Raw genomic sequence first — 27402 nt, 5'->3', positions numbered from 1 at the left:
CTCATTTATCATCCCAGTTTTTTTCTAATATTGACGTAATTCTTATCCATTTCTTAACACCACTTGTATTGTCATGGCAAAGGTTTCAGATTTCTCAGTCATTTACTTATGAAGGTCAATTGGTAACATCATTTATTGAGGTAATAAATCATTTCGCAAATCATGTGTTTAAGTTTGATATGAAAATATTAATATTTACTTCATTTGTTATATATTATATAGGATTTGGAGTCTAATACTACCAGTACTGATTTTGTAGAGAATCTAGTTGACGAACCCCAAGTAACATTACAATCACTTCTAAGTGGTATTGAACTTGCATCAGGAAATTATATAGTGCGAAAAGTTGCGCAAGTTTACACATCATAATATTTTGTAAGCTTCCAGACCCACCGCAAGTTTGTGTAAGCGTAATATTTTGTAACTTTTTAAAATATTTCGAAATATTACGATATGCAAAGCTTCGTAATTTTACGATTTGTAATATTCCGTAATTTTGCGGTTCGCAATATTTCGTAATTTTACATAATATTTCGTAAGTTTTCAGACCCGCCGCAAGTTTGCGTAAGCGTAATATTTTGTAACTTTTTAAAATATTTTGAAATATTACTGTATGCAAGGCTTCGTAATTTTACGATTCGTAATATTCCGTAATTTTACTGCGTAATACTTCGCAACTTTTTAAAATATTTTGAAATTCTATGATGCGTAATGTTCCATAATTTGACGATTCGTAATATTCTGTGATTTTACACAACTTAATATTTCGTAATATTTCAAAATATTTCGATAAATAATACTTCATTTTCTGTACTATAAGTTTATATAATGTATGTTTTATTAGATATAATCATAAAAAATTACAAGTATTTATTAATATATACAGAATACATAAAAGTAAAAAAAAGAAAGAGTAGAGTAACAATATTATTAGACGTAAAAAGAAGAGAAACAGCTATAGTAACGTTAGTATTAGATATAAAGATAAAAGAAATATTGTTATTATTGTTAGTATTAAGGTAAAAAGAGTTAAAGAAACAGTAAAAGGAGTAAAAGAAACATGGATATTATCGTTAGTATTAAAGTACAAGTAAAAAGAAATAAAGGAAACGTAGATAGTATTGTTAGTATTACGACATAAAGTAACAAAGAGGTAAAAAAAAACGCGTTAATATTAAAATAATTAGTATTAATAAATAAATATTTCTATACCTGCAAAGTAATTGAACAAAAGAATAAAGAAATAAAGAGAAAGGAAAAAATAAACATGTTGTTAGTATTGTTAGTATCGTTAGTATTAAAGTACAAGTAAAAAGGAATAAAGGAAACATGGATATTATTGTTAGTATTACGATACAAAATAACAAAGAGGTAAAAAAAAATGAAAATAATTAGTATTAATAAACAAATATTTCTATACCTGCAAAGCAATAAATTATGAAATATATGTAAATATATTGTATATAATTAAAGAAATAATAAAAAGAAGAGACAAAAAAATTAAAAATATTGAACAAAAGAATAAAGAAATAAGAAACAAAAATAAATAAGACAAAAACGCGTGCATGATTAAATGATTAAATGATTAAATCACATGCAAGGATCAGCCTAATTTGATTGGCCAGAAAATACAATATCGTAAAATTACGGAAATCCGCATTTTAAAAAATCACAGAAATTGTATATGCACAATTACTAAATATTATCCCCTCGTGATAAATTAAAAATTATCAACACAAATTCAACACAAATTTAACAAATTTAACGAAATTTGGCCAAAATTAACAAATTTTTACCAGAATTATCAACACAAATTGAACACAAATTGAACACAAATTTTAGCCACGATTTATTTATGTCACACCCGTGTTGTTAAGAATTAATAACCATTTTATTTATTAAAACTATATTAATTATGGTAAAAAAAATGCTATTACGTGTGATATATATAAAAAATAATATTTATTTCCTATGCAACCCATAATTCTCTAATAAACTATTTATATACCGACCTTCCTCCTCCGTGTTATAAGAGTCAATAGAAAGTATATCATCGTCAGCTATGCCATCATTGGCCGCACCATCGTTGGTCACACCATCGTTGGCCGCATCATCGTTAGCCGCACCATCGTTAGGCCTACCATCATTAGTCACACTATCATCAGCCGCACCTGCTCTATCGTCAGCTGCTCTATCACCACCATCATTTACATCATTACCATCATGAGAATCATCGTCCGAATGTGTAAATTTATCCCTATTTTCCAACTTTTGCTAAAAATCAATAAATAAATAAATAAATTGTAATTCAAATAATTCACATTTTGCAAATTGTAAATTAAAAACTTACTAAATTGTTGATTATCTTCGACTTCATTATACTTTCGCTCATTTGAATGTTTTGATTATTAGGATTTAAGTACGTTTCACATATGCTAATCGCATACGCTATTTGTGTTTTTGAGGGATTTTTATTTTCTTTTCGCAACTTATCAATTATCAGCGACATATATGTCGTAGGTTGCCCATCTTTAACCTTTTTAAATAGGTTGTTGTAACATCTTTTCACCTCCGCCTTACTCTTCCATTCCTGAATCTTTGACGGACTAGCCTGAGTGTTAATAGACGGTAATTTATGCCCAGTCGCCTTCGAAAACAGAATACATAACGTCTTTAACTCTAGACGTAAATGTCCCTCGTATGCTTCTATGTTGTTGTACTAACTATTAAAAAAAAATGTTAGTATGAAATTTAATAAAATTCATAATTGCTTTAACTTACAGTCGGGGCAATTTTTTTTCGAAAAAAATAATCCATTGATTTTTTTTGAACTGGCGCATAAATTCCAGATTTTCGTCTTTAAATATTTTTCGGTAGCGAGTTTGTACTCGTCTTGCGAAGGATAAACAAAATTTTCAAATAAAATTTTCAACACCTTCTTAACGAGCTCCTAATCAAACGAGGTTAGCATTTCAGGTTTACATTAAATAATATTCATCTTTATTACCTTTACATACTCCGGATCTATTGTATTATTATTATTTTTGTTATTATCGTTGAGCTTTTTTTCTATGCTCATGAGACGGGTTTCAAGATTTTTTTGTCTGGTGATAAGAACTTCAAGCTTAGAAATTATCTGTGAATTGGTTCTTAATAGTTTTTCTATTGTTTTTTTATTAACTTTAACAATAAAATATAATTTAACTATATATTATATAATTTCTTTTATAAAGAATATGATACATATCATGTCATATATACCATCAACGCTATCATCGGATATTCTCACTCGCTTCTCAGCTTCGCTACCCTCAGTACTACGTTTTGAAAATCTTTCATTATCATCAATTCTTCGTTTCTCGCCACGCTTTGTAGCCATTATGATAATAAATTTGAAACGAAAATATGAGAAAAAAGGAAATATATGAGAAAAAAGAGGAAATATATGAGAAAAAGGTGAACTAGAAAATTCGAAAAGGATGAGGAAAAAGAGGGAAATACATGAATCAGAAATTCAGAAAAAGGAGGCAAGCTGTCATAAGGTAATTTCCGCCATTCTATACTAAAAAAGAAAAAAAACTTGCGAAATATTGCGAAAAATGGATGAACTAATGCGAAATATTACAAAAAATGAATGTACTAATGCAAAAATTTTGCATCGTGATATTACGAAAAAATATTGTAACACTTTCATAAGAGAACTTTAAAAAAAAACTCTCGTAAAAGCACATAGTACAATCGAAATATTAATCAAATCCAATTTATAAAAAAATAACATGTTACACATGTTGGGGCTTTTATGCATGGAAAAAAAAAGTTGCAGCCAGTGAACTCATTTGGCTGATCAGATTGATAGTGATCTTGAGCGCTTATAACCTGATTATCGCATAAATTTGTGGCTGATCATCCGTCCATTATTGTAAAAGTGATTTGTCGTGTTAAGCCAATAAATTTGCGGCTGATTATCAGATGATTAGCCGATTGAATAAGCCATCCGAATTCTTACAGCCCGTTACAGCAAATTCAAAATATGCGAAACACTCAGCACTTTTGCTGTCAGATTCACTTGGCAGGTTGCTGGCAAATTGAAATAGTAAATAAAATAATAAACAACATTTATATGGTACATCATAGACTTGTTACATTTATTTTTAGATTTGCCAACCCACGAACTCGGCAAGTTCCCGACAGCAAAATTGCTGAGTGTTTCGCATATTTTAAATTTTGCTATAATGCGTAAAATTGCGAATGATTCCGCGATATTAGCCACCAGATTCTTACAGCCAGTTCCATTCATTAATGCGTAAATTTGCGTAGTCGTGTCTATTCAAATAACTCAATCAATTGTAATCCATTCAATTAATTCATTAAATTTTTACAATGAATTTGCAATATAATTTTATTAGCACACATAATCTCATATAAATTAAATAGTGAATTGATACTTTTCATCAAATTTGACGCGTTAATTTAGTAACATGAGTTTCAAATGCCCCCTTTGTATGCGAATATTCAGTCAACGCTTTGCATATACTCAACACGCCCAAAAATGCTTAAAAAATGTAGAAGTAGAAGTAGAAGATGATGATGATAATAATGATAGTGAAAAATATAGCAGTAAAATGGATACAAGAAGTAATCTAAGTAGTGAATATGAAAATGATAAAGTTGAGGTAATTATGTTATTCCAGATTATTCTTTTTAAAGAAAAAGCTCAATAATTATGTTATTCCAGATTATTCTTTTTAAAGAAAAAGCTCAAATTATACTAACTCATTTTGGTTTATAATTTTAGGTGGATGATGATAATAATGTACAAAATATGTCATTTGACAGTATTGGAAGTGCAATATCGAGAGATGAGCCTTGAAGATAGTAACTTTGAAAATATATTAGATTCATCTGAAGAGCCTGAAATTTTTGAAGAACCCAAAAATCTCAATACCAAAACTTGCACAGAATTTCCTAATGATGCTTATAAAGATCTAATGTTATTAGTAACGAAATATAAAATAAACAATAAAGATGGTAATGAAATAATACGTTTTTTTAATAAACATTTAAATCTTACAGAATCACCATTACCAAAAAATATTGAACAGGGACGAGCATTTATGAATAATATGCAGTTTTCTAATTTAGAATTTAGTAAAGTTCTTATAACAAAACATAAGGATAAAGATTATTTTCTTTATTATCAAAACTTAATACAGTGCATCAAAAATATCTTAACTGTTCCTGACATAACACAAAATTTTGCGCTATTTTACGAAAACTATGAGGTAAATAGTAAATATTAGTTAATTCAATAATTTAAATAATATTTATTTTAATTTATTTATATTATTTTATAGTATAATAGAGAAAGTATTTACAGTGAACAAAACACTGGAAAATGGTGGAAAACTACGCAAGAATCCTTACCTACTGGTTCCAAATTATTATCAATTATTTTATATTCTGATGCAACTAAGGTTGCTTGCCGAAACCTAGGGGTTTAGGCAAGATGGCGTTTCACCGAAAAGCGAAATTCTGCCGAAACTATATTAAAGTTATATTAAAAAACTGGCGAAACTTTGGAGAATGGCGAAACTGCCGAAACTTATTATAAATGCCGAAACTGCCGAAACTCTGCCGAAACTATAATAAATCTATAGTAAAATTTTGACGAAACTAATCGTAGGATTTTGAAGAGGTTTAGACAAGCAACCTTAGATGCAACAACTACAGATACATTAGGAAAAAGTCAATTGCATCCAATATATATTTCATTAGGCAATATCCCAATATGGCGTCGTAATAAACAGGATGCAAAGCAACTTTTGGGATATTTACCAATTTTAGAAGCTGCAAATAAAGATCTGGTTCGTGATACCTTTCATAAATCTTTACGTCATTTACTAGAACCAATTATTTTATTAAAAGATGGTATAGACCTTTTTATAAATAATGAAAATACCTGGTTTTATCCTAGAGTTTCAACTATTATTGCAGATTGGCCGAGAACGCAGTTTTTGTTTAGTTTATAAATCCTCCAATTCAAGCCTTCCATGTCACTCCTGTTTAATTAAAAGGGACAATCTTGCAAATATAAACTTATCGGTTAATGATGTAATACTAAGAACTCATGATGAAATGCGTAAATATTTTGAAAATGATACACAAAAATCTGTTTGCATAGAATCTGTACCTAATTTTTTTTGGGATTTGCCGTAAGTATGCAAAAGTAGAAATAATTATAATAACATATATATATATTAATTATAAATATTTATATTATCAAGGAATATAAATATCTACTTGGCTACTGTTCCTGACAGAATGCATCATTTAGATTTGGGTTTATTTCGTTATCAAATTATCTTCACGTGCGATATCTTAAAATTGCAACATGTTAATGGTAATAAATTAGTTGAAGAAGTAGATCACCGTCTAGCAGCAATTCCACGTTTTCCCGCCATTAAAATTTTTTTCCAATGGACTGCAGTCAATTGCAAGATTAACTGCTAATGAATATCGAAGTTTGATGAAAGTCATGATATTTGTTATTGATAATTTATATGATGAAAATAATAACGAAGTAGATAATTTTGTAAATAATGATGATCTTGTGAAATTGTATGAATATTGGAATGAAATGTATATTTTAAGTAGATATGAAGAATTTAGTGAAAGTGACTTGGAGAAATTTAATGTATGTATTAAAATTTTAGTAAAATCGAAAATTTAAATTAAATAAATTAAATTAACATTTAAATTTTAGGATGCAATACATAGATGGGCGCGGATGTTTGTCAAGGCTTTTAAATTTGTTTCTCCTTCCAATTTGAAGTTGCCTAAATTGCATTCATGGGTTTATCACATTATTGACTCAATACGATCTTATGGAGCAATAAATGGCTATACCACAGAAACTTACGAAAGTCTCCACAAATATTTTGTTAAAATACCTTACCGAATTAGCAATAAAAAAGATGTCGAACCTCAGCTTTTACGAACTGTAAGTATTTGGAAATTTATTTATTGTATATATTTATTATATAACTTAAGATGGAAATTAAATTAATAGATAAAACGTCAAGCAATATCTATTAGAATGTCTCAACATTCAGTGAATCCGGCAAAAACACCTCGCACTTGTAAATTTTCTGCAAGACTCTTTGATTTCTCTTTACAAAATGCAAATACATTTTTTAATGAAAAAAAAGATTCCGTAGACAATAAAATGCAGACCGGTTTTGCTAGATTTATAAGTTGTCTGATTCATATCTAGATTTACTTGATGGGTTCACAATTATTGTGAAACCCGAATAAACATATACGGATCGGTAACACTGGAAAATCTAAAAACCATAATGCGCTGCCACAAACAGGTATCATAATAAAGTATGGTTTAGCGACATAGCTATTTCAATGGATTCTGAAGAATCAAATGATTATATATCAGACAAAGGACTTTGTTATGGACAGGTATTTTTCCAATTTATGTAATAATTTATTATAAAGTATTAATAAATATTTATTATTTATAGGCCTTATTGTTAGCAGAAGTATTAACAGACCCACCGCTAAATCTCGCATTAATTCAATGGTACGATTGTAAATCTAAAAGGAACCCATATTTATATAGATGTCCTCACTTAAAATTGATAGAATTATATAACTTTGTAGCTATAGAGTCTATACATGGTGTCGTTCACATAGTACCCCGATTTGATAAACAAAATGAATATTTCGTAAATAAATATATTTTTTAGTCACTTGATATAGGAGTTTTGATTTATTTTAATAAAATTATATCCTTAAAGAATTTATGGTCACGTTTCCCATATCATAAATAAAATGCAGATTTATTTATTTAATTATTAACAACACGGGTGTGACATAAATAAATCGTGACTGAAATTTGTGTTCAATTTGTGTTCAATTTGTGTTGATAATTCTGGTAAAAAATTATTAATTTTGGCCAAATTTCGTTAAATTTGTTAAATTTGTGTTGAGTTTGTGTTGAATTTGTGTTGCGTAATTTTTTATTTATCACAAGGGGATGATATTTAGTAATTGCATGTATGACGTACAAGATTTTTTTTTATGATTTTTTTAAGAAATGTACGCAAAATATTTAATCAGAATATAATTGTTTTATTTTTAAATATGATATATTGATGATTTTTTTTAAAAAAAAATTGATTTTTTTAAAATTCAATAGAATGTGCTAATAATAAATTGGTTTATTTTTAAATATAATATATTGATATTTATATTTAAATAACCAAAACATGCACATGATTTTTAATTATTTTTAATTGAAATCAAACTAAGATTTTTTTTTTAAAAAAAAATTAAAATAAATTAAGTGATTTATATTTATATTTAGAATCATGATATTTATATTTAGATAATCCATATCCGCATGAGATTTAATTAATATGTTTAATGATGAAAAGTCTAATAAATTAAATTTTAATTGAAACAAGAAATAAAATCAAACCAAAGAGGTATTGTTTAAATTTTATTTAAAGTGACATTTTACGACTTTCTTTCAAATTTTTACTCATCCCAAAATCAAATTATAAAAATCAAATCTAATCTAATAATGCCTCGCCACACACGTCGTCGTTCCCACTATAACGTCCATTGGAACTGGGCTATGATGGACGAACTTGTTGAACTTGTCACAGCTTCGAGACAGAAACTGCACCTACCACAATATTAATGGTAGAAGCCGCCAAGATTTTTGGGACTCTGTTGCCAATAGGTTCATATGACTAATATCTATAATTTCTTTAAGAAAGAATTTAAATTCAAATTAACCAATCCATTTAATTGAATCAGAATAAATAGAATATTTCGAACGAGGGTTTCCGGGCAACAGTGCAGCCAAAAGTGGAGGAACCTCGTCAGGGATTACCATGTAAGTAAATAAATAAAATTACATTCATATAAATTAAATGTATTTACCAAATATTCAAACTGATTTTGATATTTAGAACTATGTCCTTTATCGTAATGGTAACCCTGGGCGGCGGCTGTGGACGCGTACCGGCGCAAGATATTATTGCGAATTTAGAACGAGATTTTGGGAGAGGCCAGGTAATTATACTATAATAAAATTTATAATTAATATTTACGTTCATGTTTTAAATTTGATAAATTTGATCAATTTTAGTCATGCATGATGATCGTAGGGCAAGGAGAAACTTATCTACGTATCGTAGAAGAAGATAATTATTTTTATTTTTTTATTATTTATTAAGTGAGTAGCTAGGCCCAGTCCGTACCAAATATCGGCTGGAGACTCACGTTTTTTTTGGGCTGTGACTGATACTGACGTCCACGCCGTACAGCCTGGGTACTATTTTATAAAATAGTAGCGAACAAGTATCAAATGTGTATTTTTTTTATTAAGTTATAATAAAAATTAGAATTTACTTTAATTTTTAACATAAAAATTGTAAATAATAAAAAATTCGTAAATAAAAATAAATTTGCTTTCCCAAACTTAAAAAAAAAGGTGTTTATATAAAAGAAAAGGTGTTTATATTATTTTTGATTATTCAATAGTATCACATGCCCCTTGTATACGTTCTACTGCATATGCAGTTTACAATCTCGTAAATTTTCGAAATATTTCAACTGTAATATTACGCAGGTTTACAGTTTCGTAAATTTTCGAAATATTTTAACCGTAATATTACGCAGGTTTACAGTTTCATAAATTTTTGAAATATTTCAACCGTAATATTACGCAGGTTTACAGTTTCGTAAATTTTCAAAATATTTTAACCGTAATATTACGCAGGTTTACAGTTTCGTAAATTTTCGAAATATTTCAACCGTAATATTACGCAGGTTTACAGTTTTGTAAATTTGCAGAATATTTTGACCGTAATATTGCGTAAATCTTACGATATTGAAAACTTACGTAATATTTTAACCGTAATATCACATAAATCTTACGAAATTGTAAACTTACGTAATATTTCGAAATTTTTCGAAATATTATGCCATAAACTTTCGTAAACTTACAAAATCGTAAACTTACGCAATTTTTCGCGCTATAAAATTTCCTGATGTGGGAATATTATTGAAACATGGAGAATACGTCGTATAGGTGGATTATCACAACGTGAAAATTTAGTGGCACTGTTATCTGATGGAATTCACCTCTGTACCACAGGTTGAACAGATGTCATTGTCGCAAAATTTGCCTGGAATTTTTCTGGCAAATTGAGAATTATCCCAGTAAATTGGGATAAATTGTGTTACAATTTTGGGATAATGGAGGACTTACAATTTGGCAAATTTTGTCAAAATGGCGGAATTCCTACAGAATTCCTAATTCAAATGTTAAGAAATTTTTCAGTAAATTATCATTAAATTGTGGGAAATTTTAGGCAAATCTTTAGTAATGATATGCAAACGAAGTGCAAATTGTGGTGAATTTAGTTAAATTTTTAGTAATTTTATGCAAACGTAATGTAATTGTGGTGAATTTAGTTAAATTTTAGAAATGTTATGTAAACGAAGTGCAAATTGTAGTGAATTTAGTTAAATTTTTAGTAATGTTATGTAAACGAAGTGCAAATTGTGGTGAATTTAGTTAAATTTTTAGTAATTTTATGTAAACGTAATGCAAATTGTGGTGAATTTAGTTAAATTTTTAGTAATGCTATGCAAACGAAGTGCAAATTGTGGTGAATTTTGTTAAATTTTTAGTAATTTTATGTAAACGTAATGCAAATTGTGGTGAATTTAGTTAAATTTTTAGTAATTTTATGCAAATGAAGTGCAAATTGTGGTGAATTTAGGTAAATTTTTAGTAATGTTATGTAAATTGTTGAAAATTTAGGTGAATTTTTCAGCAATGTTGTGCAAACGTAATGCAAATTGTGGAAAATTGTGGCATGTTTTTGGTAAATTTTAGCTAAATTTTTGAATAATTTAATGAAATTTAGGATAATTTCGGACAATTGAGTGAAAATGTTTTACCGATTTTGGACAATTGAGTGTAAACGGTATAAATGCAACATTTTCAGAGACAATTTAGTGAAATTTTGCAATAATTTCAGATAATTGAGTAAAATTTTGTAATAATTTCGGACAATTGAGCGAAATTTAGTAATAATTTTAAACAATTTAGTGTAAACGCCATGACAATTTAAATCACTGGTTTAATAATTTCACATAATTTATTATAATATTATTTATTAATAAATGCACAATTATTATTATTTAACAATAATCAATATTCATCGGATATCCAATGATCTATGGATAATCCGTACCTCTAATTCATTCATGTATCAAATGTCTGATAAGCCAAGTCAAGTTTAAAACCTAAAAAAGAAAAAAAACGAAACATTAATATACGTTTCGTTGAAAAAAAATCAAAATAAAAAACATTTCAAAGTTATATACCTTCGAAATGTTAAATTCCATACGTTCAAGGACAAGAACTACCAAACCTAAGAAAAGAAAAAAAACGAAACGTTAATATACGTTTCATTGAAAAATAAAAATAAAAAAAGTATTTCGAAGTATAATATACCTTTGAAATATTGAACTCCGGTATGTCCAAGGAGCCATCGAACCTAAAAAAAAGAAAAAATAAATGAAACGTTAATAAACATTTCGTTAAAAAAGAAAATAAAAAACAAACATTTCGAAGGTATAACAAACATTTTGAAGTATACCTTCGAAATGTTCTCCCGCTCCATTTCGGTTTTCCCTTTCTCTTTCCCCTTTCTCTTTCCCCTTTCGTCTTCACCTTTCCCTTTCATTTTTCCGTTCCTTTAACCTACAAAAAAAAAAATAAATAAACGAAACTTTAAACAATGTTTCATTACATAACAAAAATCCAATAATTTCGAAGTTCTAATACCTTCGAAATGTTGAAACGGCACCCTGGAACCTAAAAAATGAAAACCGAAACATTAGTAAACGTTTCATTGTAAATAAAACAAATAAACTTCGAAGGTTCTTATATTTACCTTCAAAATTCTTCCGTACAGAAGGCGACCAAAAAATCAACTACAAAAATAAAGATAAACGAAACGTTAGTAAATGTTTACTAACATTTCGTTAAACAAAAAAAAACAAAATTGATTCGAAGGTAAATATTTACCTTCGAAATCTCGTCCTGGAGGCGAAGTCGTGAATCTATAAAAAAAAAACTGAAACGTTAGTTAACGTTTCGTAGAAAAAATTATTAACAAAAAAAAACAAAAATATTACCTTTCACCCAAAAATTTTGTCTGGCGTTCCTACAAAAAGAAGAAAAGAAACGTTAGTTAACGTTTCTTAAAAAAAATAAATAAAAATAAAGTTTCGCAACACAATGTTGCAAAACTTACCGGTTCGTTTCGAAATTCATCATTCAAACGTCCGGAATCTAAAAAAAGGAAAAAAAGAAACGTTTAGTATCATTTCTTTAAAAAAAAAATCAATAAAATAAAGTTTTGCAATACATGCTGTGAAACTTACCGGCTCGTTTCGAATTTCACTATCCAAACGTCCAGAACCTACAAAAATAAAAAAAAAGAAACGTTAGTTAACGTTTCTTAAAAAAAAACAATAAAATTCAAGTTTCGCAACACAATGTTGTGAAACTTACCAGTTCATTTCGAAATTCATTATCCAAACGTCCGGAATCTAAAAAAAGGAAAAAAAAAAACGTTAGTATCGTTTCTTTAAAAAAAAATTAATAAAATAAAGTTTCGCAACACAATGTTGCGAAACTTACCGGTTCGTTTCGAAATTCATCATCCAAATGTCCGGAATCTAAAAAAAAGAAAAAAAGAAATGTTAGTATCGTTTCTTTAAAAAAAAAATTAATAAAATAAAGTTTCGCAACACATGTTGCAAAACTTACTGGCTCGTTTTGAATTTCACTATCCAAACGTCCGGAACCTACAAAAAATAAAAAAAGAAACGTTAGTTAACGTTTCTTAAAAAAAAAATAATAAAATTTAAGTTTCGCAACGATTCGTTGCAAAACTTACCGGTTCATTTCGAAATACATTATCCAAACATCTGGCGTTCCTACAAAAGAAAAAAGGAAACTTAGAAACGTTTCCTTACAAAAAAATTAAAAAATTTTTTTTTAAAAAAAAGTTTCAAAGCGAAATGCTTCGAAACTTACCTTTCAGTTTTTCATTTCCCAAAGTCAAAACTAAAAAATCTATAAAAAAAAAAAGAAAGGAAACGTCAGTATGTTTCCTAAAAAGTATTTAGAAAAAAAGTTTCGAGGCGAACGCCTCGAAACTTACCATTTCATTTTCCTAAGTCGAGTACGCCAAAAAAACCTATAAAAAAAAAGAATTATTGGAAACGTTAATAATGTTTCCTAAATTAAATATTTTTTAAAAAAGTTTCAAGGCGAACGCCTCGAAATTTACTGTTTCGTTTTTCCAAGTTGAATACGGCGAAAAGACCTATAAAAAAAAGAAGATATAGGAAACGTTAGAAACGTTTCCTAAAAAATAAAAAAAAAAATATTAAAGTTTCGAATCAAATGATTCGAAACTTACCCTTTTGTTTTTCTGAAAGGAAATTTCCAATATTTCTAATTTACGATAAAAGGGGAAGGGAAGGGAAAAAAAAGAACGAAAAGGAAAAGTGGAAAGGGAAAGTGAAAAATGAAAGGGAAAAGGACGAAAAGGGAGGAAGAACAAAGGGGAAAGGGGAAAATGAAACGAAAAAGGGAGGGGTAGAACGAAAGGGAAAGGGGAAAGGGAAGGTGAGAAAGAAATGTCGAAAGAAAGGGACGTAAGAAAAAAAAATTAAGCTTTTGCTAAAAAAGCTTAATTTTTTTTCGCTATAGGCGCAGCTGAAGCTGCGCCTGCTGCGGTAATTATTAGTAATATCACGTGATACACGTGATATATATTTTTGTATAAATAGGGGCATTTTCCCTGAAAAAATTTTTTTTTTTTATTATAATTTTTTTGATAGATGTATATATATACTTATATATATACATATATATATATCTATCTAATAACTTTATGAAAAGCCCCTTCCTCTGTAAACAGGTAGAGGCCATAAAGTACCTATAGGGGGAGAGCCATTGCTGCTCCCTCCACCTGTTTATAGTGACAAAAAGAGGGAGTCTTCAGTAGTAAGGTTTCGTATAAATTAAACAACACATCGTGTTGATACATTGTTAATATTAACAATGTGAATTTAATGTTAAATAATGCGTTAGAATATAAATATTATAAATTTAATAATGTCCGTAATTTTACAAATAAATAAAAATTATCTAATGTAATTAAGTGTAATGCTATGTTATCCTGTGTAATTGTAGTATTTTTTTTGTGTTTTTTAGTGCAATTCCGCATTTTTTAGTGCAATTCCGCATTTTCTAGCATAATGTTACATTTTCCAGTATAACGTGAAATTTTCTAAAAAATATGATAATTGTGGTACTTTTTAGTGTAATGCTACATTGTCTAGTGTAATTGTGGTATTTTTTAGTGTAATGCTATATAATCTAGTATAGTGCTACATTTTTTAGTGTAATTTAATGTAATGTGGAATTTTCCAAAAAATGTGATAATTGTGATGCTTTTTACTTTTGTAATTTGGTGAAATGCTACATTTTCCAGCGTAATGCCATATTATTGAGCATTTTCAAAAAAAAAATGTAACATTTTAACATTCTGACGAAAATGAAACATTTGGCCAAAAAACGTAAAATTTGCTGAAAATATGCAACATTTCGACAGAAAATATAGAATTTTCATAAAAAAATACACCATTTGCCAAAAAATCAGAATATTTGACAAAATTTGATTTTAATTGACAATGTTACAACAATTTTATGAAATGTTGTTACAATGATATCACATTGAAGATAAAATGTGGCATTTTCATAAAAATGCACCATTTGAAAGAAAATTGGAACATTTGACAAAAAAAAAGCAAAATTTAATTTTAATTGACAATGTTATAACAATTTTATGAAATGTTATTACATTTGAGATAAAATGTGGAATTTTCATAAAAATGCACCATTTGTAAGAAAATTGGAACATTTGACAAAAAAAAAGCAAAATTTGATTTTAATGACAATGTTATAACAATGTTACAAAATGTTACAAAATGTTACATTTGAGATATAATGTAGCATTTTCCCAAATTTTCATAAAATTTGCTAAATCAGACAATGTTGTAACAATGCTATTCCAAAAAATTGCTCGGCGTAATGCAGCATTTTCCACAATTTCCCACCATTTTCCAGAAAAATGTGGAATTTGCATTTTTTGAATTTTGGACAATGGTGCCCCTTCGACCTGTGTACCTGCATGGAAACAGTTACAAAAGGCATTATCTGTCGCCATTTCTGGAGGGTAATGTTATATTCAAGTTCGGCAAAATTTCATATCAGCATGATACCTGCTAGATGGTACAAAGATAACATAATTAATTTGGATTGCAGTTTTGAAAATTCACCAGTTCTTTCTGCAATAGAACCTGTAGATACTTTAACATCATCAGTGCCACCATTTCAAAATAACTTTACACTTCAAAGTTTGCGTTATTTTCAAGGAGTAGAACATATTCAACCTAATGAAATCATGCGCCAAAATAATTCCAAAAGAAATCGATTTGGAGTTGCATTTTCTACAGCAAAAACTGCTATAAATGTTACTTTGGAAACAAAAACTGATGAAGAATTAATTAAGATACTAAAAGATTTTATTGCAGCCAAACATGAAATACAATCAGAAAGAAATGATCATACTAATAATAATTTAGAAGTGAATAATTATACAGAAGATCAATCGAGATAAGATACTAGCAATATAATTATTCCTTTACAACAGCACTTAATTGGGCAGATTACTAATCCTAATGTTACTAAAATACGAGGTGCTCCCTCAAAGAAAAGATTGAAGAGCGCTATGGAATTATCAAAAAAATGGGTCCCGATGCAAGAAAACCTGAATGATCCAAATTATCAAGTGGCAAAGAGTCAACGCAGGTGTCTGTTATGCGGAAAATCTGGTCATTACCAGAAAAAGTGTCCAAATGCTAGGGATGGGAAATATAGAGGTATTATACTATACTTCCATAGTTTTATACCAGAGTGCACTCTTTATTTGATTTTTTATTGTACTAATAACTACTTTAATTAATATGAGAGCAGCGTAGATTTTTATGTATTGTAACTCTATATTAGAAAATTATAATCAGAGAGGAGAACGACAGATATTTTTGATGTAATTCTTAATGTAATTCAAATACTAATAAAAACATTATTTGTTGTTATAAACGAGATTTATTAATGTAAATTATATAACTGATAATACATATGTTATTTATTATATTAAAAAATAAATTAATTTTTTTTTGAAACGTAAAATTCGATGTCATATGACCAGGTGATTTTCACCCGGGGTGAGCGTTAAAATTATCCCTTTAAAAAATACATTTTTTAAACAATAAAAAATGTTTTTTTATTTATTTTGGTAGGAAATTAGTTCAAGCGTGAATGCTGTTTCTCTAGATAAAGTTTCAAAAAAAAATTTTAAAACTTTCTTTAATAAAATATTTTTAATATTAAAAACGTTTTTTTTATTATTTTTATTTAAGAATTCGATTTCAATATGAATATTAATATTCCAAGTAAAGTTTTAAAACTAAAATTTTGAAACTTCTTTAATAAAATGTTTTTAATAAAAAAATATTTTTTTTATTATTTTTTATACAGGAATTCAGTTCTGACATGAATATTAATATTCTAGGTAAAGTTTTAAAAAAAAATTTTGAAACTTTCTTTAATAAAATATTTTTAATAAATCATTTTGAACATCAATATTTCAGGTAAATTTTGAAACTAAGTTTTAAACTTTCTTTAAAAATATTTTTAATAAAACATTTTTTTATTTTTGTATAGAAAAATCAGCTCCAACATGAACGCTGATATTCCAGATAAGTTTTGTAATTAAATTTTGAAACTTTTTTAAAAAATGATTTTTAAGAAAAATTTGTTTCATATAAGGCTTACTTCTCTAGCTAGAGTTTTCATCTGACAATACATATACTATATGGGGTAATGATAAGTAATTTAGTACTTAATAAATTAGGATTTTATATAGTTTTACATGTATATTGTATAGTTTTATTATTTTATCTTAATAAAGTATTAAATGTGCTGCAGGCAAATAAAATAAAATAAAATAAAATAAAATTTTTTGGACCTTACTGCAGATGTTTTTATTGCATTAGTATTAGACTATTAGCAAATATTAATGGATAAAGTTTTATAACAATTATCAGCATTCAGCAATAATATTTAGTAATACTTAAAATTTTTAATATTTAAAATAATAAATAGTAAAAAGAATTTATAAAAATAACAAAAAAAATATCAATTAATCAATTTATTAAAAATATTATAATTTTAACTAAAAATATGATTTTATATTAATATAATTAATGATGCCTGCCTAAACTCTTTTTGCAAAAAATTTCAGTTTCGTCACCAACTAGTTTTGGTTTCGTCATTGACTAAACTATATAATAATAATTTTTAATTTTAATTTTAATTATATAAAATTATAGTTTTATTATTAAAATATATAAAATTAATTATATTTATAATGGTTTTATAAATTCTTTTTAAAAAATATTATATTTTAATAAAAATTTATTTTTTTAAATAATTATTATAATTAAAAATCCATGGAAATTTATGAAAAATCCATAGAAATACCATGGAATATTAAATTTTGGCATTTCGTCTTTTAATTTTAAATGTCTAAACTTATTTCGATTTCGTCAAATGACTAAATATTTCAGTTTATTTTGATCTCTAAATATAATCTATATATATATATTCTAAAATTTTATAAACAAAGTATTTATAATAAAAATATAATAGAAGTAAGACCCAGAAATATATATACAGGGGTAGAGTATACAGATGCATCGCTATCATAGTGGAATTAGACAGAGTAAAGTTTGATTTGCATACAATTTTAGAATTTTCATCTATAGTTAAGTCATCAAGATTGCATATTTTTTATCAAAATTTTTATATGTAAAAAATTAGTTTGTGTATTTTTGACCTAAATTTGGCTAATCTTATATATAAAATATTTTTATTGTACGTACTTATTTAATAAACGCATTGTAATATTTAGTATTAATTAAAAGAAATTTCTAATGATTAAAAAAAGTGAAATTTTAGAAAAATATTATTGAAAAATGGTAAATTCTATTTTTTCATATTAGTATTTGAGTTTATAAATAATAGAGAAGCCATGATAAAATAATTAATAACTTAATGTCTAAAATTTTTTATGTGTATTTTTGTAGGTTTTTCAATATCAGGTGTCAATTATGCGTACTAAATCTCTGCGTTACAGCTCATAGTAAAAAAATTTTTCGCCACCTGACCCTTATATATATATTTCTGGGTCCTATAGAAGTGTGTGAAATATATTATAGAAATTTTCTATCAAAAATAGCTTCATTGCAAAACTATATTTTTTACAGAATATTTAAAATACAAATTTTCAAGCAATATCAATATAAAATTAAATTTAATAATAATAATATATATTTTAAAAATATTAATGCAAATTAAATTATAAAATTAAACTTAATACATAAATTTTATAAGTATTATTATCTAATAAAAATGGCTTTATCATTAATAGGAAATCCAATATTATTTAAAGATTCTTCAATGGAATCAATCATTAAAGGAGGCCCACATGTAATTAGTTTAATAGTATGTTTGGAATCTTGTATTAAAGCTTGCATATATCTTTTCATATAATATGTAGAATTTTCATTTTCAGTAACTTGATCTAAACCATCTGGTATATAATTATTTGAAAGCCATTTACATAATATATCTTCATTTATATGTCCGCTTAATTCTTCCCAATTTGATGGTGGTCGTGTAAGTATATATGTTATTTTTAATTTTCCATTACTTGCTGCTACTAGATGTTCTAAATATTTAAAATAAAATATATCCGAGATTGTTTCATTTGCAAATAGTAAAAACAATTTGAAGTTTCTATTAGGTGATTGATTTAGGTAATTTAAATGGTATTTTATCTATAATAAATAATGAATTAGAATTATTTATAGCTCGGTAATAAAAAAACTTTTATGTCTATTAAACTTACTAGTTGTAACATAGGAGTTATTCCAGTTCCTCCTGCAATCATAAATAATACATCCCAACATTTATCATTTGATAAGGAATTCAATAATATATGTCTTGGAGATGGCTCATAATATCTACTTAAATATCTACTTAAATGTGAAGGATTAAGGTTTGAAGGACTAAGATTTGAAGAATTAGGACTTGAAGGACTAAGAACTGGAGATATTTGGTTACTAATATCAAATGGACCACGGACTTTAATTTCAAATCCAACTAATTGTTTCATCTTGAAAATTGAAATAAAAAAATGTAAATTTTTGTTTAATAATGTGATAATAAAGTTTTTTTTTTTTTAAATATATCATACTTACTAAATGTCTAGACATTAGTCCTTCTTCATAAACTCTAATTATAATCGAGAAACATTTTTCTTTATCAGATTGAAGTGGTGTATAAGATCGTAATAGTACTTGCCCTTTAATATGACATAAAATTTCAATATAATCTCCTGGCAAGAATTCTGGTAATTGTTCATAATTAATAACTTGAAATGTAAGTTTAATTACGGGTCTTCGAGCATCACTTCTTGATACAATTTCCTTATTAACCAATATATATCTTTTAAAAACATGCGGATTATGTTCACTTTCAACTTGTTGAATTTTGTGTAAATCATCAGAATATTCATTTACTTTAGCTATTACCATAGATGCTAATTTTGTTGTCGCAAACGTTGAATGGTGATGTGTTGCCACTCTAGAATTTTTAAATGATGAACTATTAATTACATCAAAAACGTTTGCTATTGAACGTCTCTTTAGTACTGCTTTCTTTTGCTTAGAATCATCAAAACTAGATGTGTCATCATATTTTTTAAGTGTATTATATTGAATCATTGAATGGCGGTTTTCACTATCTTTTTGATCAAATGTAAACTTTGACTGATCTGAAGTATCTAAGAAAAAATCGTTGGTAATATCAGTTCCAATAACACGGTGTAAAATTTTTGCACCTCCAGGGTGAATTCTTATCTAAAAAAGACATAAAAATCAAATAAATAAATAGTAAATAAATAAATTTTTTGTTAAAGAAAATTAGTTTACCCATTTTCGAATATCAAATAATAATCCTTCAGCAACAACTAATTGAGCACCACTTGCAATTCTTGTATTAACATCCTAAAATATATATATCTATAATTAGTTTTTATTTTATCAATAGATATTTAAAATTAAATCTCATATAAGACTTACATCCCAGGTGACGACTGGCAATCTTTCATAAACATCAGCGGGAATTTTCTCATGAATGCGTTTTTGTTTGGTTTCAAGATCACTTTTGCGATAAAAGTAATTTCCATTTCTAAAATTATACCAATATTCCCCTCCAATAAATGCTATTAACGTAAAACCTATAAAAATATATGTTAATATGTATCTAATTTTAATAACAATTAAATAATACAAACCTATCCATATTAAATACGCGATTCTCCACATCATATTTCCACCAAACTGGATAATTCCGAGATAAATATTAACCCTAATAAAATAAAATTAATTCCTTTTTTTCAAATTAAAAATATATATGCACAAATGAAAATTTGTTTACCAAGCGACAATGATCAACGAAGATCCTAATATAAAGTGCGCCATCCTGATTCCACGCATTATACCGCGGTTGGCCGATTCAAGGTGAGCGAGACCCCAAATAGCTATAAAGCCTAATCCAATTTGAGCGAATACGATTGTATAAATTGATATGCCAACCCTAAAATATAATTTATTTAATTAAGAACACATTTTGAAGAATTTTTTAATAATTATTTATAATGAACCATACAATCCATGGATTGATCTTTTTTGATAATCTGCAGTTGCCATTGCCGCAGCTCCGAAAGTTGACACGGAAACTCCACCAACAATTTGCATGTTTCGATGTTGAAATAAATATGTATCAACATGTTTCCAGTAACGAACGATAAAAACTGATACTATGAAATTTAGAAATCAGAGGAGATTGTCAATCAAAATTCATCTCTTTTTAAAAAGAACATATATATTAATTATTCTTACATGGAAATAGAACACTAGATACGTCATGTAAAATAAAAGTAAATCAATATAAAGATTAAATAAGATTAAATAAAAAGAGAAATCAAATATAAATCAAAAAACAAACCTCCAAGTCACAAACATCGCTAAACCATGCAACAATCTTGTTAACTTGTTTTTAGTTTCAGCAGATTGTGCAATTGTTGAAGAAAAGAAATTGATTTTCAAACTTCCACGATTACCTCCATGATATGAAAGTCCATTGCTACCAGGGTTCCAAGCGTAAATCACTAATTTAATGATAAGAAATATAAGAAAAAATTTATGAATTAGAAGAAAATTATTCAGAAATTACTTACATGTTGTAGGATTATTGGTAATAGGCCTTCTGTCCGGGGCAGCTAATGGACGACTGAATTCAACTTGCGTGGAAACACTTGAGACATTAAATCTTATTAACTTAATAAACTGGTTTTTTTCATCTTTAACTGGTGGTTGATATCCAGCAGACTTATAATTAGCTATTTCTATGTTTGCAGAGTCAACCGTTCGTGCCAACACTATATCGGCACCTATCATGCCATTGTCTTAATAAATTAAATCATTTTTTTTTTTAGATAAGGTCTGATGATTCGAGAGTTTAGAAAAATTTGTAAAATATGCAATACCATCTGAATTAAATCCTAAACCAAACCATGCATTGTTACTTAGCATAGTAAGAAGGAATTGGATATTATCCCCATCAATTTTCCATCGAATTTCATAAACATCGCTAAATCTTAAGAAATTTAATCTTGGATAATCCGGAGCTGGATTATCAATGATGTTTGTGGTTCCAAATGTCGATACCGGTTGAACAAACCAAAGATTTCCAGGAATTGAGAAACTAGCGGGAACATTTTTTGTAAGAACATCACGCCATGTGATATTATTAATCTGATTGATTTCACTGATGGTAAATCCACTTCCCGGAGATTCATACCAAAATCTATCAGAATCGCGAATCAATCCCCACTAACATAAAATAAAATAAAAATGTAAACGAAATAATATTCACTCGATTTTTTAAAAAAATTAATATACCTGTTCTTTCATGCTTGCAAGTATCAAGGGTCCAAAATTTGAACCCACAAGATGATCTTCAGCAAGAGCTCCAACCAATGCTTCAACAGAATCTACAGTTGAGTAAGTTTCTTGTAGACGCGCTTGAGCTACTGTATTGTTTGTAATATCTGAAAACTTTTCAACGCGTGGTAACCCATAAGCATCTCTAACATCATTATACAAAGGAATTCCTCGATCACGAACACGAAGATGGTCGATACTAGCAATATCATTAATATCACCGGTAGGAAATCTGAAGCCTCTCATCATTTCAGTATAAAAGATGTCTACTTCCTCTTGTCTTTATAATAAAACAAATCATGTGATGTTATAAATATTGAGATAGTAAATTAGAAAATATTACCGTATATTTACCTTTGTAAAGAAAGTGATGAAGCTATAACAGGAATATTAAAACTCTCCATCAGGAGTGGTGTTTGAATTGCGCTTAATGGTAGCGTGTTCAATACTTGTCCGTCGTTATCGACAATTGTGTAAAAGTCACTAATAAAAAAAAATTTATAAAAAAGATAATAACTTTTTAATATAAAAAAAATATAATAAAAGATAATTTGTACCTGACTTCAGAATGTCCATATTTCATTGTTACAGTCGTGAAAAAGGTTTCTAAACCTTTTTAATATTATTTATTATGGTTTGTGAATAAAATTTTTGTTAGAATAATAAATCAAATAATACATATAAAATTTTACCTGGAACGAGATCCGGATTATATTTGGTATATGGCAAAAGAGGGGCTCCCAAAATGATACTAACTATAAAAATATGATATTGCGTTTGCGTTATAATTAAAATTTCTGGGATAAGATGAATGCTTTCACTTACGATATTCTCTGTATGTTATCTTTTGAATAAGAGCAATAACCCATCTTCTTGCTTCTTGAAAATACATTTCATCATCCCATTCATCTTGATGTATTGCATACAATTCATCACATCGACGATTATGTTCTCTAAGAAATATAGTATGAATCATATGCGTAAACAAATTTGCACTTCGTTTTGGCGCAAATCCTAAAATATAATCCCCATTTGCATCTACAATTTATAGAAGAAATAATTATTATTCGTTATTTTTTGAATTTAATAAAAGTACTATTTTATGTTACCTGTTGGTGGATACCCAAATTGACCATCCGGAGTATCCGTGTATCGCAATTTTAATTTTCCTCTATTACCAAAATCGCGCAATTCTTGTTCAAGTTTAGTTTGATCGATTCCATAAATAGTGCTCGCGTCGACAAATGAGGTTGCTCCATTAGTACCTTGGCGAGATTTTGGATTTGATCGATTAAATGCTAAGGCATTCTAAAGGATGATAATTAATATTGACGGACATGGCGCAGTATACCTAAAAAACCAATACACCATAGACACGTGATTATCTTACTTCATTAAGAGGAGCTGTCGTTCCCGATATACTAGATAAATATTCAGCATCGTCGCTTGGAATGATAATTCCAGTAGGCAAATTTTCTCCTGTAAATTGAGATGATGCAATGTCAAAGGCCATAAATTGTCCCCAAAATGTTATCTAGTAAACCAAAATGTTTTCTATTAATGAAGATCCTCCAGAAAATTATAGATTCACGTAAGAAGTGCATACCATGTGAGAAACTTTTCTTTTTGATTTAAATGAGTCAATAAAATCCCAAGAGAATGCATCTTTTGCTGTTGTCTGGTAACCGTCTAATACATCACTAATACATCTTGGTAAAGGAAACATTCCTTTTGGTATTAAGTCCTTACATTTTGGAACTACTTCATTGGGGTTGTAATTGTAATTTCCTGGAGAAGAAACCATTTCACTGTTATCCCCAGCATAGTTTGCATCATGTGGTTTTTGACGAAAAAAAGGAACGTTAGGAGTTCCAGCTTTTGGTTCTGCAATATTATTATTGGAACCATCAAGCGAACGATATTCCACTGCTGCTGCAACATATGCTGGTAATACTATCAAATGTAATAACAAATAAATAAATAATATACAACGCATGCTTTCTTTACAATTACTTCTCATCGTCATCATTTTTTTTTTAGCCAAAAAAAAAAAAAAAAAAAATTTCAAAAATTTTATTTTAATATTCTCATATTTATAGGAGACGATCAACAAAAAATTATTGTTTACATATTTACATTTTGTAATATAATAAAGTTACCATATAAATATTTAATCTATTTTGTGGCTTATTTTCCTCGTAATTCCATATTTGAGTATTATTTTTAATGTATTAATGACTATAATTTTATTGGATGCCTCCGTAAATCTTTAGTGCTTAAACCCTCATGACCCCATTTACTAGTAATGATTGGTGTAGCAAAACATATAATGCACCGAATTAATATATTAAAACTGGTAAGTGTTTGGTAACTTTACACAATTGGATCGGTTAATAAACTTTAAAATATTAGCTAACCAATCATAAATGAGATGAGAAATTAAAATACTTATAAGAATATTAATCGGAATTGACGAACACATGTACAATTAACAGCCCGATATTTTATATATTTTTGACAAACACCGTACTGGTACTCATATTCATAAAAACATATACCCGGTTTCATTATTTATTAGTCACCTTTTATTTTGATAACTATTCATTTTTATTAACTTGAAACTGAATATTTGTGTTATGTTAAATTTGATGTAAATTAATCTCAAAAAACCTTCTATAAAGATTTTCTAAATTTAAAAATAGGAAACAATCGAAATAATATCACTTACCTAACATATTAGGACTTGGCGATTTAATGCGTCATATTTTTTTTTTTTTACTATAATGCTACCTGTGAAAAAAAACTTTCCTTCCTTCCTATAATTAATAAAATTCTTTAATTATAGCTGTATTTTTTACTTTCGCTCACAATTCAAAAATCCGCAAAAAAAAAAAATCATTTTATTTTTCGAACTAAAGCAAAAATTAACATTTTCCATTTCTTACTTATTTGCTTATTATTAATGCTATTCTAATACCTTGGTATTGAGAACTTATCTTTCAGCTCAATTCCTCATAGAAAGTTTTGAATTTGTTTATTACATTATTTTCGTGATATTATGTCATATGACGCAAGATATAAATTTTCAATGTTTTGTTTTGGCGCTTGCTATGCTGCTCCAAACTCCATTTTGAAACTCAGGAGAGGACCCGTGCCAATTATTCACATGCTGGGGATGATGACCTCAAAATTCTATAACAAGGACAATTATATAAATGAACTATCCCGATTAGATAGTTATGTATTACCTCCTTCCTTTTGGAATTTTGATGTTTGGGGCCATTTCAATGCAACATGATCGGTTACAATAGTAAAAGGTTTTATAATGTTGGAAATGTTGAAACTGCCCATACAACGGCTAAAAATTCTTGGCCTGTAATTGCATAGGGGTAGAAAAGAATTGACTACAAATACAATTGTTAATTATATTAACAAATTTTCTATCTAATCTATAATGCATCCAGGCCCAGTAAGTTGGAACGTGATAAAAGTTCCAGTCACAATATAAAAAGTAATTATCATTATATGAATTATCTCATACATAAATAATTTGATACAGTCCACTCATTTTACAACGAATTTGATTTAACGAATTTCTTAAAATAGCGAACCTTTGGTGTTGTACAAATTTTATCATATAAAAACATTCTCGTTATACCGAATATTACTAGTAAAATGCTGTACACCGTTTAACAAAGTAAGTCTATAACCAGTGTATATAAAATTATTATAACGAATTTTTGTTCATACCGAATTTTTATTCAATAACGAAGATATATGCGTTATCCATAATACAAGTATTATACAATTTACCGCAACATACAAAATTTTCCCGAGTTATACTTATAACGAAGACTTGATTTGCTAAACCATTCACTTCGTTATAAAGCGAGTAGACTGTAGTTGTAGATTTTTCGTTTTACTGTATTTCATTTGATTTGTGCAAGACATATAAAAAATCGACCAATATTGCTCCTTCTTGCGATTTTTAGCGATCCCAAAAATCAAATTTCGGAATTCATCTTTATGAAGTTAGTATGATCTCATTTCATAATATCAAATATGATGCTTATCCATATAAGGATTAGCAAAGGGTCCTTTTTAATAATATAGCAAAAATATTTGTTCGATATCATAATATAGGTTCTTTATCACTCTGCGAATCCTAAACTTTTTAAGCTCGGCATTCTGTTTCATAGTCTGTCTCAATTTCGCGCCTCAATAATTCTAGTTCTGACGTTATGACATTTCAAGTGCATGATAGGTAAATAAATATGTAGGTGATTTCTACAAACGCTGTATTGAAATTTTTAGGATTAATTATATATTTACATATGTGGTAATATCTAATAATAATATTATCAGTTTGACGGGACCGTTCATGCAATTTTTATAATAAACTCCCAATAATTTTATTATTATGTTAATACAGTACATACTTGTTATTGGGTATCAATGAATAACTGCACCGATGTCTGGCCCCCCTGAAGAGCATCGGTATATATGTGTATATGGAGTATTTATTAGATACCCATGCTTATCTCATTGTATACAACGATGGATTTTATACTTTTTTGTACTTTTTTTATACCGGTGAAGTAATTTACAAAAAAATCCATCGGTGTATACGGTGTATACATAATACCGATGGGATAAATAGTAACCGACCAAAATAACAATTATGTAAAATCTGCTTTAACTGAACTTATGAGGATAACTGATAATGCATAATGCATATTATCGTTTAATTTAAACAGGATCCCGGATAATTATAATAGAGGTCACATCCAATGTACTAATTAAAAATCCAAGGAAATATACATAATTTTAGTTATTTAAATAGGGTATTACTAAAGCTCACTAGTGGTGATGGTCACCATATGTACTTTTAGCCAGAATTAAAATCCAATAAAATACTGGCCAGCGTTACATCATAAATATCAGATGACCTTTATATATATGTGTGCCTCAGATCGACAGCTGACAGCTGACGCACTTCATTTAAATCGTATAAATTTAGTCTACTATAAATAAACTTTTTTTCTATTAATTAAATTGCCTTCGTGTTATAACTAAACCTATTTGTCA

The 27402-nt window shown here is 27.7% G+C and overlaps 5 protein-coding genes across 5 annotated transcripts; 2 read left to right on the top strand and 3 right to left on the bottom strand.

Annotated features, from left to right (window-relative positions):
* Positions 1-1962: 1962 nt before the first annotated feature.
* On the bottom strand, positions 1963-3379 carry OCT59_017210 (uncharacterized protein; the record flags this gene model as incomplete). Its single annotated transcript, XM_066137335.1, has 4 exons — positions 1963-2274; positions 2351-2719; positions 3008-3180; positions 3262-3379. The coding sequence occupies 4 exons, from the start codon at positions 3377-3379 to the stop codon at positions 1963-1965; spliced, it is 972 nt and encodes a 323-aa protein (XP_066003931.1).
* A 4034-nt stretch (positions 3380-7413) lies between these two features.
* On the top strand, positions 7414-7757 carry OCT59_017209 (uncharacterized protein; the record flags this gene model as incomplete). The annotated part of the gene is made up of 2 exons (XM_066137334.1): positions 7414-7470; positions 7533-7757. 2 exons carry the CDS (start codon positions 7414-7416, stop codon positions 7755-7757), a joined length of 282 nt encoding a protein of 93 aa, XP_066003930.1.
* A 3538-nt stretch (positions 7758-11295) lies between these two features.
* Positions 11296-11783, bottom strand: OCT59_017208 (uncharacterized protein; the record flags this gene model as incomplete). Its single annotated transcript, XM_066137333.1, has 4 exons — positions 11296-11340; positions 11422-11468; positions 11552-11594; positions 11697-11783. 4 exons carry the CDS (start codon positions 11781-11783, stop codon positions 11296-11298), a joined length of 222 nt encoding a protein of 73 aa, XP_066003929.1.
* A 3612-nt stretch (positions 11784-15395) lies between these two features.
* Positions 15396-15800, top strand: OCT59_017207 (uncharacterized protein; the record flags this gene model as incomplete). The annotated part of the gene is made up of 1 exon (XM_025327337.2): positions 15396-15800. One exon carries the CDS (start codon positions 15396-15398, stop codon positions 15798-15800), a length of 405 nt encoding a protein of 134 aa, XP_025171871.2.
* Positions 15801-18642: 2842 nt separating this feature from the next.
* OCT59_017206 (uncharacterized protein) lies at positions 18643-24343 on the bottom strand (the record flags this gene model as incomplete). Its single annotated transcript, XM_025320238.2, has 20 exons — positions 18643-19083; positions 19155-19421; positions 19507-20166; positions 20239-20313; positions 20389-20546; positions 20604-20677; positions 20747-20905; positions 20978-21128; positions 21211-21224; positions 21317-21479; positions 21549-21776; positions 21858-22203; positions 22273-22594; positions 22669-22797; positions 22872-22926; positions 23007-23069; positions 23140-23352; positions 23424-23622; positions 23705-23848; positions 23921-24343. 20 exons carry the CDS (start codon positions 24341-24343, stop codon positions 18643-18645), a joined length of 4284 nt encoding a protein of 1427 aa, XP_025171869.2.
* Between the last annotated feature and the right edge of the window lie 3059 nt (positions 24344-27402).

Source organism: Rhizophagus irregularis, chromosome 26 (assembly GCF_026210795.1).
Source record: "Rhizophagus irregularis chromosome 26, complete sequence".
In the NCBI taxonomy this organism is placed as follows: Eukaryota; Fungi; Glomeromycota; class Glomeromycetes; order Glomerales; family Glomeraceae; genus Rhizophagus; species Rhizophagus irregularis.
The sequence above is the reverse complement of the archived record's forward strand: the minus strand, read 5'-3'. Positions and strand labels throughout refer to the sequence as shown.